Source organism: Castanea sativa, chromosome 2, assembly GCF_040712315.1.
Source record: "Castanea sativa cultivar Marrone di Chiusa Pesio chromosome 2, ASM4071231v1".
NCBI lineage: Eukaryota > Viridiplantae > Streptophyta > Magnoliopsida > Fagales > Fagaceae > Castanea > Castanea sativa.
Window position 1 is genome coordinate 32,213,638 of NC_134014.1, and position 16,571 is coordinate 32,230,208.

Here is a 16,571-nt window from a genome sequence, read left to right on the forward strand (position 1 = left end):
TTGTGTTTGATTTTGAATTTTTTGGGTTTGTGTTTAATTTAAAAAAATTTTTTGTTTGAATTTTGAATTTTTTGGGAAAAAAAAAACCCAGAAAATTTTTTTCGTTTTAAAAAAAAACTGCCAGTAAATTTTTTTTTTTTTGTTTTTAAAAAGACCTATAGCCGCGGTTTAAACGCAGTTCAAAGCAGGTTTTTAGCCGCGTTTTTAAAAAAACGCGGCTATAGGTCGCTGACTATAGCCATGGTTCAAAAACGCGGTTTCAGGTCTGGTCTATAGCCGCGGTTTTAAAAACGCGGCTACAGACCCGTAGGGTCTGTTGCTGCGCCACTTAGGCCGGGGTTGTAAACGCGGCCATAGAAAACGCGGCTTCAGGTTTATAGCCGCGTTTCAAAAACGCGGCTATAGACCCCGTATTTTGTAGTGTCTACCCTGTACAGTGCATCTGTGTTACTTTACTTTTTATTTGCTTTATTTTGCTTCTTTACTTTACTTTTCATTTGCTTTCTTTTTTATTTTTCTTATAATATATTATATGTTATTATAATAATCAATATAGCATGTACAATATGGCTTTCTAATTTATAAATGTACTTGATTAGTTTGATTAAAATATATAGTATATACTACTATATTAACATGTAATTAGCACTTCAAAAAAAAAACTAACATGTATTTAGTTGTTGTTTATAACACATATTGAGTTATGAAATAATATACATTACTATTTTAAATTTCATTCGCACAAAAAAAAATTATATACGGCCTTTAAGATAAATTTCAAGCTGACTGTTGCGAGACTGGTACTTGGAAATTCGTTAAATTGGTTTTAAAATAAGTCAACTTATAAATATATATTTAAAATAAATAAATTTCTTTATTTAAAATAAATTTTTTTTCTAATAGACCAGTCCAGGCCCAACCCAAGCAGCCCACAGCTCAACTCTTCTTTAAACCTGAAAGCGTGCGAAGATTGCCGTGCCCCGCTTTGTAGCATTAGCCTTGTACCATTTTTTGAGATATTAAGCGCGCCAAGTGTTCGATCATTGTTCTGTGAGAAAAAAAATAAATAATAATAAAATTGGTGAGTGTGTGTTTGGAATAATGGCAAACAGCAAGTACGAGTACGTGAAGTCATTCGAGGTCGAAGACGAGGTCATGTTGCCTAATTTGATCGTTGTTCGAATCGACGGCCGCGATTTTCGAAGGTAACAAATAAAAACCACTCTTCGACAAAATCTTTGTATGTTTGTTTGTGCGTGTTTCACGGCTTTCGTTTAACCGTAGTCTTTTATTTATATTTATATTTATAAAGTAAAGCATGGTGAGTAACATATTGCATTGAGTTAATGCTGCGAGGAACGAACTTAGATTTATTGTTCTTTCTTTATTTTGTTTTATATCATTGAATTTTGTTGGGCAATTACATAGGCACCACACCCAATTTCACAAGAAATCATAAGGTCCTCACGGTGTGCAAGTGACACTTGTTTAAAATGACTGAGATAAAGAAAAATATTTAAACAAAAACTGATTACTGATTTAGCAATTTTAAACAAGTGGAAGTCTTTTAGTGGAATGGTGGACAAGTGACGTGATCCACCAGTGGACTGAATAATTTCTCCAATTTCACAACTTGCTGACTTGTCTGATTGGGATTGTTGGGGGGTCCATATAATCTCACTTGTTGGGATTAAGTATCCACCACTCACAGTCGCACAAGTCAGTAAGTTGTGAAATTGGGTATCCCTGGAATTATTCATTTTGTTCAACAGCAGGTCCCAGGCCTGGGTAGAGGAGGGTTGCGGTAGCTTGATTGCCAGTAAAATTTAGTTACTCTATTATGAATGGATTCATTATAGATACTTGTTGTTGTTGATACATGCATCTACTGGGTCGAGTAGGTCTTGAACATATGACCCACCTGCTCCTTACACTTAAATTACAAAGAGAAAAGGTGCCATTTAAGCTGACATTGGTTTATATAAATTTTTTAGTTTTTTATTGTTTTTATTTGTGGAAATTATACATGTATCCAGTGGTTCTTGAACTGTGGATCTCACCTTGCAACTTGGTGCCTATTTTTAAAAATGGGTTGTTAAAAAAATTGTACCTAGAAAAAAGTGAAAAGGTGCAGTGTAAAACTGCTTTACCAAATGGGAACTTGCTTGTATATAAGGAGAAGAGTTTCCGTTTGAGCTATAGTTCATGGTGTTATGTTATTTTTAATTTTGTGGTAGGTTTTCTGAAGTTCATGAGTTTGAGAAGCCAGATGATGGGAGGGCGTTGAATTTGATGAGCGCATGTGCAACTGCAATTTTAGAAGAGTATCCAGACATAGTCTTCTCATATGGGTTTAGTGATGAGTACAGGTAATAGAGTTTGCTAGTCACGGTGTTATGTTATCTCTCATTACATTAATTTGTATTTTCATATATTCACACATTTTTAACTTCCCTAGATGAAGTTTCATGCATTTTTGGTGATATGAATTGCAGTTTTGTCTTCAAGAAGACTTCCAAGTTCTACCAGAGGCGTGCCAGGTTTTTATTCTGAGCTTAAATCTTACCTTTTATGGTCTTTGATCCTATTGCGTTATTTTCCATGGGGGACTATTCATCTCATGGTGTGAGTACTGGAAAGGCCTTTTCCTTGATAGCGTTACTTTCATTGCACACATAAGAGGCCCCAACATAATGGTATACTGTTATTGGTATTCCATAACAATTATTGCATTCATGGACCATAAGAATTGAAACAGGGCGTGAGAAATGTGAATTTATTCTGCACTGTCCAGTGGTCAGCTAAAATGAAATAGCTTAGGCAGCTAGGTGCATCATGGTCATAACATGGAGATATAATTTTTCCAGATTTCTATCGTTGTTTGTATTTTGTAATAGTCATTTGATTTGCAAGTTTCAGTTATGAGATTCTACTTGAGTTATTTAATTTTTGGTTTTTTTTAATAATTTTAATTTATTTTTTAACTTTAACTTGCTACCTAAATTGACTCTGCAGCAAACTACTATCCCTCATTGTATCCTTCTTCTCTTCCGTATATGTCATGAAATGGAAAGAATATTTCCCTGAGAAGGAGTTAAAATATCCACCATCATTTCATTCACGGGCAATATGTTGTGCTTCAAAAGAAGTTCTTCAAGCATATCTTGCCTGGAGACAAAATGATTGTAAGTAGTCAAGAACTGGTGTTAAATACCATTTAGACAACTTTAAATATGTTTAGAATCTTAGGACAAATTTCTTGTATAGATTTGGTTTTTGTGGTTTATCAATATGGTTTTCTTGGTATGATAAGTTTCTGAATGGAAGGAAAAATTTTGAGACTTAAATGAGAAAATTCATTAATTAAATGGTTAGATTGTACGCCAATGAGCTCTAGCTCAAGTCAAATTTCACCTCCCCCCTTACAAGTTCTAGGTAAAGGGTGAGGTTGTGGGTTCAAGAGCCACTATGTGTGAGTGTAACTTACCAAAAAAGAAAAGATTGTACTAATGAAATTTAATTTATTTATTTATCTTTCTTTTTATTCTTTTTGCAGGTCATCTCAATAATCTGCATGACACTTGTTTGTGGATGTTGATTAAAGGTGGAGAGAGTGAAAGCGAAGCTCAAAAGCTTTTAAAGGTGTTAATGTCTATTCTTTATGTGTATGTAAACATATGCATTTTATGTGCCTATACTTGTCAAAAGAAAAAATGAGTTCTCAATGCATTAAATTTGTGGGGATCAGGCTTGCTATTTTATGGTTATCCTAAATTAAATTGTAAATTTTCTTCCTTTTTTCTTTTTGATAAGTGAGAAAGTTGTCACAATGAATGGCCACTGTGGGGCATTCCTTTTAACTTTTACTTCCATCGTTTCTTCCAATTTTTGTCATCATTTATTTATTTATTTTATTTTTTTGGCATTTTGTTGTGATAAACTCTTCTCTTCATTTTTATCAAATTAGTTCATTTTCTTGACTTTTTACTTTTTGCAACTTTATTTCCAGAACTAAACATACCAAGTCTATAATATAGAAAAATTTATAATTTGACTACTAGTACTTTGTGGCAGACTAAAACATTTTTTTTTCCAGAATTTTATATATTAATTAATATTTTTTCCACATGATTCTATAAAATCCCCATGTTTATTCATAATTGTTTTGTATCCCTAAACTCTACAGGGAACTCAAAAACAACACAAAAATGAGTTGCTTTTTCAGAAATTTCACATCAATTACAAGAACCTTCCTGCAATGTACCGTCAAGGATCTTGCATTTTCAAAACAGAGGTAATCTTGTGTTCTATTACATGAAATTATCCTTTTGATCTATCTCAAATGGCATCTTCTTCCTCCATAAGAATAGTATGATGTGAGAATTCATGGGTTCTAGACCTACCGGGTTTGTTGTAACCACCATTAGTGTTATTTGGAAGGCTGTCTTGCATTGTTTGATGTGATGCATATGGCAGGAAATAAATAATTGAAGTTTTGAGGATTTAGAGAGGACTTTTCAGACCTGAAATTGTTTCTTTGGAACATTATTGGATTGAATTTCAGCTGTAGGAAGTCACTCGTTATTTTTAGTATGTAATTTGATAGGTGTTTGTAATTTGAGTGCTTGACTATTTTTGGTCCCCAATTGTATCTATCCTGTATACCAGGGCGACCTTTTTTTGGTTCAATAAAATTTCACTATTTATCAACTCCCCCTCCCCCTTGCAGCGGCAAAAAAAATCCAATTGATCTATAAGCATTTAAATGTAACTTTTGGATTCTTGTAAATGTAAATTATTAAACATTTTGAGATTATTTTGATTTTGATTTAGATAGTAAACAAGTATGATATTTCACGAAACTAGGACTTGATTTAGTCTGTTCTAATTTTGAATGCAAAAACATCAAATTAGGAACCTATTCCTTGTTTTTTTTAAAAGTTTACCCACCACTTAAATTTTGAAACTTGTTATGCTATTCACAGCTTGGCTGGTTCAATGGGTTATAAAAAATGCCTTTATAGACAGTGCATGTGTAAAATTAAAGTATCTAGCTTTAGCTCCCTCTAGTTTAAGCTTGAGTTAATCTTCCACCTACAAGCAACGGTTTAATTACACAAATAGAGGTACTTATTTGTGTAAACAAGGACACTCTTCACCCAAAAGTGCTATAGTTGGTACTTGAGAATCTCACTGTCTACGTTAGGGGAACCAAAGTTATAATAATCTTGTTTCTCTAGGCTAAGATTCAAAACTTGCAACTTGTTGTAAAATCCCAACACCTAAGAAATGCTGAAGTTACTGCTACTTGATCCATCACTCCTTTATTCTTTAACATCTATGTTGGAATGTTGGTAGTTATGGACTTGAATTATTCCCTCTTTGGGATTTTAAATATGTAGAATCTTTTCCTCTGATGCATGTTCACCACAGTTATAAGATTATTTTATTTTATTTTATATGGAGAAATAGTGTGAGTTACTGGATTTATTGAAACATGGTTATGCTTTGTGTCTTAAAAAAGAAATAAAGGTGCCATTTGATTTGATTATTTAAGCCATTAGATCATATAAATTGGCATTTTACCTGAGATATTAAAGTTTCCTCATTTTTACACAGCCAAAGAATTTAAAGTTTGTTTGCATTCTTAAAGGAGGAAATATTTTGGTGTACTGGGTACTTATGTAATGATATCATATTATCTTGTGGTATTTGAACTATCAGGGGTTGGCTCTACAAGTTTGTTATTCTTAATTGATGAACATTAGAACTTGAAATAAAAAAACAAGATATATGAAAAGATCTTTGAAAAGTTGTGCCCTAATTGGTCTGAGCCTACCAGCGACCATTTATAAGTGCACTTAACTATTAACCATGGTAGTAGAGATTTATTTGGATTTCATTAAGTTCATGTTACTTGATGGTACAGGTTTTTGTTGGAAGTAGAAAAAGTAGATTTTCAATTTTTATATAAATACACTGTTTATTTCTTGTTGCTCTCCTTTGCATTGCATTGAATATGACCTCTTAACATGTTAAGCTTAGATCTCTATCCTGCATTGTTTAGGTGGAAGAAAATGTGAAGTACAATGAGAATGGCACTCCTGTTAAAAGACTCAGGAGAAAGGCAAGAATAGTTCATTCAGAGAATATAGCTGGGAAAAAATTTTGGAATGAGCATCTAAGTCTGCTGAAGGAGGTGGGTGGCTTTACGGAGGATGTGGAAAAAATAAAACCAGAGTTTGTTCGGTCCTTCCAATTTGAGAACAAATTGATGCCATCTACTTGGATTGTAATTAGAATTGACGGTTGCCATTTTCACAGGTGAATATATCATATACATGGCAGCATTACTTGTTCTTTCTGCAATTGGGGTAGACAATTTTCCTTTTGTTGCTTCTGTGTCACTACCCCCCCCCCCCCCCCACAAAAAAAAACCCTAATTTATTGAAGTTGGAAGCATTCTATGTTAGGCTTCATTTCAATAATATAGGATGGTCCTGATCATTGATATGCCTAACTATTTTGGTGAGGACATGAAGATAATTAGGCATATAAGAACCATACACCAAAAGTGCGCATCCATCTTATTTACATATGTATTCGATATTATAATGCAACTCTTAGGATAGAATAAAAGTGAACATGTGGGTCATTCAAAATCCTATATTGTGAGAAACATTCTTTTAATCAATGAATTCTTTTGATGAAGGTAGTTTTGGCTTAAGTGAAAATTATATGGGACTTTGTTAGACCCAGTTGTTTCCCAATTTGTGATGAATGAAATTTTGTTGCTTGCTTATCCTGCTAAGATAGTGTGATGTTTTTGGTAGATTTTCTGAAGTTCATGAATTTGAGAAGCCAAACGACAAACAAGCTTTGAACCTTATGAATTCATGTGCAGTGGCTGTGTTAGAAGAAATTCAAGATATAATATTCACATATGGAGTCAGTGATGAGTACAGGTTTGCCATTTTTTTCATATATTTAATTGACTGAACTAATATTTGTACCTGTTTGTAATCACATTATTGTTGTTATTCAGCTTTGTTTTGAAGAAAGATTCTCAATTCTATCAACGGAGAGCAAGGTTTTTCTCTCATCTTTCTTCTAGTTCCTAGAATGTTGTTCTCGTATACCATTTATGGGACATCCAATATCTTGGGATGGGTGACAAGAAAGAGTTCTCTCTCTGAACCACCCCCCCCCCCCCAAACACACACACACACAGAGAAAGGGGCATTAGTTTTCCCGAACTCAGTATTGAAATCACACCCGTTATCATTTTGCAGTGAAATAGTTTCTGTCACTGTATCATTCTTTTCTTCCATGTACGTAATGAAATGGAAAGAATTCTTTCCACAGAAAGAATTGAAGTACCCTCCTTCTTTTGATGGACGTGTTGTATGCTATCCGTCATCTAAGATTCTTTTGGACTATCTGGCATGGAGACAAGTTGATTGTAAGTATTAAATGGATTTCTACAAATAATAATAACAATAACAGAAACACCTTGAACTTTTGGTTTATTTAAAACTTTTTTCTTTGTGGAAATCGATTTTCTAAACTGTGAAACCAAATCAATGACTTTTGCACAGAATACATAAATTTGCTCTTTGTCTGGACATGGATATAAATGTAATGGACATATTGCAGGCCACATCAATAATCAGTATAATACTTGCTTCTGGATGCTTGTTAAGAAGAAAGGAAAAAGCAAAAGTGAAGCTCAACATTATCTGAAGGTGCTACAATCTATTCACCCTTCTCTAAAATTTGTTCCTTCACTTTTATTGGATTCCATTGTATGCTTTATTGTACTGTACTTCAAATTTGTTCTTCTGCTTCCATTGTCTTTTTCTTAATTTTCTGTCTTTTCTTATGATGTATATTCCTGTTCTAATGAAATTTTTACACTCCATAAGTAAAATTGTGATGTTGCCCTTTTTAGATGGAATGTACACAGTACACTATCAAATTAGTTCTAGGCATATTGACTTAATAGCCTTAAAGCTCAAGTCTCAAGCATCTCCTCTCTCAGGTTTACCTCTGAAAGAAGGGAGAGAGAGCGAGAGAGTTGACATATGGTCTTCACTTCAAGCCCTTTTGAGATTTGATAGTGTTGGTAATATAGTTCCCCAATCACACAAGTACCACTCACATTACTTCTTGTTTCGGTGCACAGAGTTGGATAGATCCTTAGGCTTGCTGAGGTTAAACCTTCTTTTGCAGGATGTTAAAAGGTCAATATTCTAGAGAATTTTTATTCTAAAGTCTGATTCTAATAATCCAGCCAAAAATAAGCCTGATTCTAATAGAAACTTGTATGTGGCCCCAAAAACTTCAAGCCCTACAGTAAATCCTCTACAAAATAAAGGATCAGAAACTCGATTGGAAAAAGGAAAAGGGGGTTGTGGGAGGGGGGGGGGGGTGGTGCAGCGGGTCTTCAGCCGGTCGGTGAATAATCCTCTAAGAGGTGGATACACACCTTGTATGGCCTATGTTTCAAGGTGTGTATCCACCTTTTCGTGTCTTGTAGTTTAAGTTTCACTATTACTAAATTAAACTAATGGCATTATTAGTTCAAGACTGAAGAAGCATTTTTTCCTTGCTCATACATGTTGCTTGCTTGTACTGAAGCCGAGACTCCTACAAGCACAAGGACATATACATAGAAACATAGTCACAGTCATGTAAAATTTCACTATTGAGATAATAAATTTTAAAAAAAAACTGCTGAATCATATTGGTATTATTGGCTCTTTGAGGGTCATGGTCAGATATTTTGCAAATTTGGGTCTATCTAACACTTGAGGACAAAAGATTCTACGTCTTTTAATCATCTCTCTATTTTAGGGTTCTTTATTTGCTGTAGATTTCTACTCTTTTAATCCTTATATTTAATTTTAATGATTTTTTTCCTGTTGTGTGTTGTCATAGGAGTGCCTCCCTGTTAACTTCTCAAGTACTTGGATGGTTCCCTGTCATTCTTTTAATAAGAATATGTTATCTCATTTTTAATGAATTACTAAAAAGATGTGCTTATAGTTTCATCTAGAAAAAAAAAAGAAAAAAAGATTTACTTATAAGAAAGTTTTAATAGTTCTGCCAAAACAGCATTGATGTTGGTTTTAAAGTCTGTGCTGTGTCTATTCTCTCCCCCCCGCCCCCCCCTTTCTCAAAAAAAAAAATCCCTTATGTCTTTCTAAATATGCCCATACTACTTGATTTATCCAGTTTGTGACAATGTAACATAAAGGTTGTAGTCTTTGTCATTTTGAAATCCATGTTATTGTGAGAGGAGGTATCCTCATGAATATCAACCATTAATCTTGCTGCTTGATTTTTAATTTTCCAGGGTACTCAAGCACAGGAAAAAAATGAGTTACTAATCAAGGAATTTGGTATTGACTACAATGAATTAGAAATCATGTTCCGCCAAGGCTCCTTAGCTTTCTGGCAAAAGGTATTCTTTCTCCTTTTTAGAGGTAAATTTTCCGTAGTACAATTTTTATGTACTGGACACAGTTAATGCAACACCTCCCAGATTGTCTTTAACTTGTGTTATAGTCAGTGGAGAGGTGTGGGCTATGACATCTTGCTACACATGATCGAAATGTGGATGTGAGTTGCCAAGAGCCTTGTAGCTCAATAGCATAGCCTGCTCTCCTTTACTAGGAGAAAAAGGTTCGAATTCCCCCTCCCCCCATTGTATTATTTTAATTATCAAAAGGAGCGGATGCGAGTTGTTTTAGATGCCCAATCACCCAGACCAATCATTATGCCCTAAAGGTGATGCTTTTCAAGGACTGAGTTAAAATTTTGAAGGTCTATTTGCTTGATTTTGAGTTATAACAAATTGACATAACTGGATTATTTCACTTTATGTGTGCAGCATGCATTGGCATTTAATCAATGGTTTTTCCTGTTCATCTTGTATTCTATTTTATCCACAAGTTTACAGTACTCTTCTGCAGCTCATTATTTAGGTGGATTGCTGTCTTGTTGCTTGGGAGCAACCTGCACCCCATGCATATTTTGTTGTGATTTTATTGGAAAATGACAAAATAGGGACAAACAATTGTCTTATAAGAATCTATCAAAACAAAAAAAAATAATTGTCTTATAAGAACTTTTTGAGTTCTACCAAAGGCCCTTCAATAAAATTGTCCTTTGAAATTTACCACTAGATGAGGTTCATAGTTGAGCGCATCTGCTGTGTGTCCAGATTAAGGACAATTCCTAATGAATTTGAAGACAACTCTAGTTTGTCTTAGTGTTAGACGTATATGTCTACTAGATGAGCTAGGTAGTTAGTTCTTGATCGTTATGACAACATTTTGTATATAGGTTGAAATTGTCTACAGTTTATTGAGCTAAACTAGGAAAAGTGAGAAATTAGATACAAAGTTTGGTTAGGCCTACTTCAATCTGGTTTTAGTTTACAACACCCCAATTCTTAGTCGTTTTCCCTTTGATAATCTTATCAAGCTCAGATTATAGTTTTGTGTGCAGGAAGACAAAAATATGCCACATGAGAGCAAAGGATCTGTCCAAAATTCTCACAAGAAAGTAATTGTAGAACATTGCGATATAATCAAACCCAATTTTTGGGAGGCACACCCAAGCATCCTTGATGAGAACCTACCAATATCTTGAAGCATTGGTCAGAAATGATCTTACCAACATATATCTTCGCAAAAGCTTCCATTGACATTATTTTTATATTCTCTATGCACATGAAGTTACCAGCAACCTGTCTTTCACAGTTCTTGGAAGTCAGAAATAGAAATTATTGCTAAAGAGAAACTATGTTATACTCCAGCGTTACTGTGGTGTGAGATTAGTGATTTATGATCACTTCAAAATCTAAAGAGGTGACAGTCCCTGGATGTATTTAACAGAAATTTTGGATATATTTTTATTGTTAGAGATCATAAAATTGTTGATCAGTGCAGTTGATATATTAAATAATATAAAAAATTATTTCCTTGCTATTTCCTATATTGTGTAAAGTTTTTTTTGATGGGTCATGTGTACATCTTGTGTTGGTTATTATCACCAGTTTTAAATTAGAGGGATAGTTAGTATAAATTATAGTGCAATTAGAATCCATTTGAAATTTTTTTTGAGCTTTCGTTAAATGTATTATTAGTTGGTATCCCATGCAATGTACCGGAAAGTTTAACAAAATTTTATATTTTTTCTATATTTATTCTTTTTGACTGAATTTAAATTTAATTATTATGGTAATAGACATTAATTATGATTTTGTTTTCATATGAAAATATTTAAAGAAAAATTATTTAATAAGATTATTAATGGTTTAAATGTAAAATAGAATTTGAAATTAGTTAAAGAAATATAATAGAATAATGATGTGTAAAATTATGAAACCTCAAAAACTTGTGGCAAAATATTATGAAATATATATAAGGGAAGAAAAATGAGAAAGAAAAAAAATATATTTTACGTTTATTTGAAATAATTGGGTTAAGAAAAGAAAATAGGTAACGGAAATGTTGTGAGCATGTTTTCAAAAATTTAATATAATATTCATAATAATATAATTGTTTCCCTTTCTTTGTATCAAGTAAAATGTCAAATAATAACAAATATCTTGATGAATAGACAATTTGCTTTAAAATTTTCCAAGTTGCATTATTGTATTTTGTTTGTAGCCATTGCAATACGCAAGTCCACCCATGTGAGTATCCCACACGTTTATGCATATTCAAGAATTCTCTCGTTTGCTAAACAGAGAGAGAGAGACGGAGAGAGATTGATTTCCCTTCCTCTCAATCTCACCAAGCAAGCTACATAAAACCAATACCAAACCATACAACTCCTACATGCTTCCATTGTTTCATGTCCAGAATCTCACTAACGAAATTCTAACTTAGGTTTCTAATTTGACAATGAAAAAAATTTACTAATTTAACTCACTTGTACCCACATGTAAAATATAAAAAATGTTAAGACATTCAAAATTAATGAAAAAAACAATGAGTATAAATCAAACAATTTGTAATAGTATTGAATTGGAATATGTTATTAGCATTCGTCTCACCTTGTGCAAAAATTCCTATATATTTTAGCTTAAGAACCAATTTTTCCTATTTTAAATACTTTATTTTCAAAACACTCTACATTAGATTATCTATTGTACACTATATTTTATTAAAATATCAATTTTTCTTTATTTTTTTAATTGTTTCTTTTTCTTTACACACAACAATTATCATTTACTTTTTTCTTTCATCCTCGAGATATATAAAAAAAGAATAAACAACTAAATAAAAATGAATAGTGTCAGTATTTATTTACACAATTACTATAGCAAATTGGTAAATTTACATAATTATACATGGATTGATGTAAATCATTTTTAAGTAAAACTATATAAATTCTACACATTTTTCTATTATACACATACTGATATGAATGCTTATTATTGTTATTGTTATTGGTAGCATTATAGTTCATGTTAGTTGTCAGTGTAAATTTAAACGGTTACTATAGCATATTGATAGATTTACACAATTATATACGGACTAATGTGGGTCATTTTTGGTTGATGTGAATGCTTATTGTTGTTATTGCTATTGGCAGCATTATAGCTCATGCGAGTTGCCCTTAGCTTTTGCTCCCCATAATCTTTGGTACTAAATAAATTTGTGAATTCAGGGACAGAAAACAAGATAAAATCAAATTGTTCATTTAAGGATGATGTTGGTGTAAGGTTGTAAATAAATCAAATTGTTTATGAACAACTAAATTTTGTTTCGGAAAAAAGCTTGTTCATATTCGTTTGTTTAGCAAACAAGTCAAACTCAAACACAATTTAGGCTTGACTTTTCAACAAACCAAGTTGAAACATAATAATGTGTTCGCGAACATGCATGTTTGATTTAGGCATATTATTATATTTTTATATGTATATTTTTCCAAAAATATACTTATATAAACTTGTTAATAGATAGTGTAAGTTTGTAACTAGGTTCATATAATATCAAAGTCATATTTATAGTTTATTGATAATATAAACATTTCATTTGTAATAAGATTCATAGATTTGTGAAGGGGTAAGAAATTTTAACCATGAATTCATTATATATGGGTAAAGAATAGGTAAATCAAGTAGCTCATGAACAAGCTTGAACTTGTTCAACAAAAAAATGAACCAAGCTTAAACATGTAATCTTGTTTTGTAATAAGTTTGAGAGTTCTGCTAGTGTTTAAAATAAAATGAAATGAACAATAGTAACAAATACTTTGATAATAGAAAATAGTGGAGCATCCACTACACGAGCACCAGTGGTCTAGTGGTAGAATAGTACCCTGCCACTACAGACCCGGGTTCGATTCCCGGCTGGTGCATTATTTTGCAAAGGTCCTTTTTTGATAGTGGTGTCTAAACAAACAAAACTGAGAGTCTCAGTTACAATTGACAAATCCTTTCCATTTTGGTGATTTGTGAACATATTCGCAAGGCAGCTTAATGTTCTAGCTTCAAGCCCAAAAAAGAACTTAGTTTTATAGTTACTTGTGCCAACTTGCTTTATTTGGATGAATTATACTTATGCAAACTTCATTTATAAGTTGTGAGTTCCTCATCTAACTTCAATTTTACCTTGCAAACTTGAACCCTCTAAAATTCCAAACCCTAACATGAGCAATACTGCTCTGGAACTCAATTGGACAAGGACTAATTACAAGCAACAATCACTCCAGTATGACTGCCGCAGAACTTGGGCAGCTCCACTGTAGTGAAGAAACAAACTGTCAGAGGGCATCAACAATTGCACAAAGCTCGTTAAACAACCCCATTATCCAAGACTAAAGTAGAATGGTCCTGGATCTACTAGCTTCAAACTTCTGAAGCAGTTACCATGATTTATTTTTTGCTTTCCAGGAAAACATTTTGTCAAAACAAACAGAAAGTAAAAGGGGTCCACTTTGCAGACATTGGAGGATGACTTTTAAGGCTTCTCAAATCTACGTTTTCATTTAGCAGTAGAGTTGCTATCTTCACCGAGACAATCTTTTAATCATACCAATGATTCTCAATTATACATTTATAATAAATAGCAATAACTTCGAAAACATATCAACAAAATATACTGGAGGAAATTAAACAAAAGTAACAAGAAAGATAGCACCTGAGACAGAATCCGTGGCCATAGTACCAAAGAATTGAATGTTCAGTGCTATTTGCATACACAAATCAATATATATATAAAAGCAGAGACCTCATGCGGAAGAGCATGAGGTCCTGCCATGTGGCGCTCTATTTGAGCTTTATTAGACCAATTATTGCATTTAACATTCTCAAAAATAAATTCCAACATCCTTTTAGAAATTGAAAAGATGCACATTACTCATTGTTTAGCAAAATCAAATTCACCTCTTTCTCTTTCTTAACTCTTCAGTTCCCCTTTAAATTTGAAGCACACTAATATATTTCTTTTTAAATCTATATATATATATATATATATATATATATATATATATATATATTATCTGTAGCCCTCAAAGCTTGCTGGAGCACACTAATATATTTCTTTTTAAATCTATATATATATATATATATATATATATATATATATATATATATATATATATTATTTGTAGCCCTCAAAGCTTGCTGGACACTGAGGAAAATAAATCAATGTAATAATTCTTTGGACAATAACCCAAATCCCATTAGATACCTCTACCCTTTCTAGCTCCATTGATGCCAATTTGCTTAAACCATTATATCTTCTTCTTGGAGCTATGCTTTAGATCCCAAATTGAATCATAAGGTCATTCTTCCTCTAAAAGGTGGGTATATAATCTCTAAAACAACCATTTCTCTGTCAGTCTTTTAAATTTTTACTTTATTACTTTGATATCTTTAATTTTACTTTGTAATTTTGGTTTGGACGCAATTTCCTTTTATTTATATGTACGCAAATTGTTTGATAAAATAGCTGAGTGTTTTGCTATAGGCAACAGTTAATGCAGGAGCAGCAAACTATTTTTTATGTGCTCATATTTATAATACCCTTATTTAGTATCTAAGAGGTACGAAATACTAAAACTCTACATTAGTAGCTAAGAGGTAATGGGTTTTTGATAATCAAACTAGATGGTGGTTTGTTTCTTTTCATTTGAACTATTTACTGGTCAAGATTTTTACTGAGCCACACCATTTTTATAATTTATAATTTGGCTTTTGGTGAGTGATTTAAATATGTTACATGAGGATGTGATTAAGAAAATTAGTTGAATTGGGTACTATTTAGACCCTAAGGCAAAGATAAGTTGAGTAAATAATCCGGTTTTGTTAGGTAGGTAGAAAGATCAATGAGGAAGAAGCTTAATCAACAAATCAAGGTCCTCCATGCCACATGTAGTTGGAGCACATACCCATGTATCTATATGGATTGGATCACATTCAAAACGCCAATGGAGCCAAAACTTTTGTGGGATTTGAAGTGCTAAGAGCCCAGGAATAATTATATATTTTATTTTGAATCTATAGTGTTTGATAAAATGCTTGAAGAAAATTTATAATTTTTATTTGATTGTATGATGTAGCAGCCTATATAATTGACACGAATGAAACAAATTAACTTAACTACGGGTTGGAAAGTTGTTATTATTTTTAGGTGAATAATTGTCTTTTACCTATTGAGAGGTTAAGTATTATTTGGAAGCAAAGTTTTAAAATAATCAACACAATCTACACATATTCTATGTCCTACTAAATAACAAAAACTCAATTGTTAAAAATAGGAACAAAGAAAGAAACAATGAGAACCGCAAAGGTACAAATTAAGAACTAAGTGGGCAAAAAAATTATGTGGTGTCTCCATTATTTGAAGGTTAGCTTATAATCTATATTAACTCAAAATGGTATTAAAAAAATTGTTAAATATATTATACTGATACACCTTTGTTAAAAATTTGTTAAATATGCTGAATCATGTCTAGCTCAATTATCATTGAAGTTGCTTGCTTTATTTATTTATTGGTCAAGTATCATGTATGGCTGTCCACGAGAGCCTTGACAATATCAGTGTGTGTTTGTTGCTTTGCCTAGACATAAATCACTATGCAACCTTAGCACTACTATAATTAAAATATTATTGAAGATGCTTAATAAGATCAATGCCTTAGTTAGACATTTCGTATGACAAGGGATAGGTTCAAGGAGTTTGATACGCAATTATGCATAATGTATCCTTGCAATTAATTGCAATTAATTGGTTTATGATCAACTGATGGTAGGCAACAAAATATGCCTACATACTCTGAAGTTTCTACTATAATTGTAGGTGATTTTAGTAATGAAAATATCTATTATTTATGCTATAATATATGTACAAAAATTTCCAAAACCATTTTACATAAAAGTTTACAGCATTATCCGCGCAACGCGCGGGCAACTTTCTAGTCAATGCTAATTGCATACACCTGAGACAGAATCCATGGCCCTAACATACACAACTCAATCTTACCACATTTTAAAATTTTAGATATTATCAGAGTGCAATTAGCTAAGCTTTATATATCCAAGCTTC

General features: G+C 32.4%; 1 protein-coding gene across 2 annotated transcripts; it reads left to right on the plus strand.

The window, feature by feature from the left end:
- Window positions 1-983: 983 nt before the first annotated feature.
- On the plus strand, window positions 984-10,997 carry LOC142623572 (tRNA(His) guanylyltransferase 1-like). Of its 2 annotated transcripts, none has more exons than XM_075797011.1 (13): window positions 984-1,205; window positions 2,238-2,369; window positions 2,496-2,540; window positions 3,016-3,185; window positions 3,557-3,642; window positions 4,187-4,294; window positions 6,068-6,324; window positions 6,834-6,965; window positions 7,046-7,090; window positions 7,293-7,462; window positions 7,657-7,745; window positions 9,359-9,466; window positions 10,504-10,997. In XM_075797011.1, exons 1-13 carry the CDS (start codon window positions 1,102-1,104, stop codon window positions 10,657-10,659), a joined length of 1,602 nt encoding a protein of 533 aa, XP_075653126.1. In that variant the 5' UTR covers window positions 984-1,101; the 3' UTR covers window positions 10,660-10,997. The 2 variants fall into 2 exon arrangements, with proteins under 2 accessions (XP_075653126.1, XP_075653127.1); XM_075797012.1 differs by having other exon boundaries at window positions 10,516-10,997.
- Window positions 10,998-16,571: the final 5,574 nt, after the last annotated feature.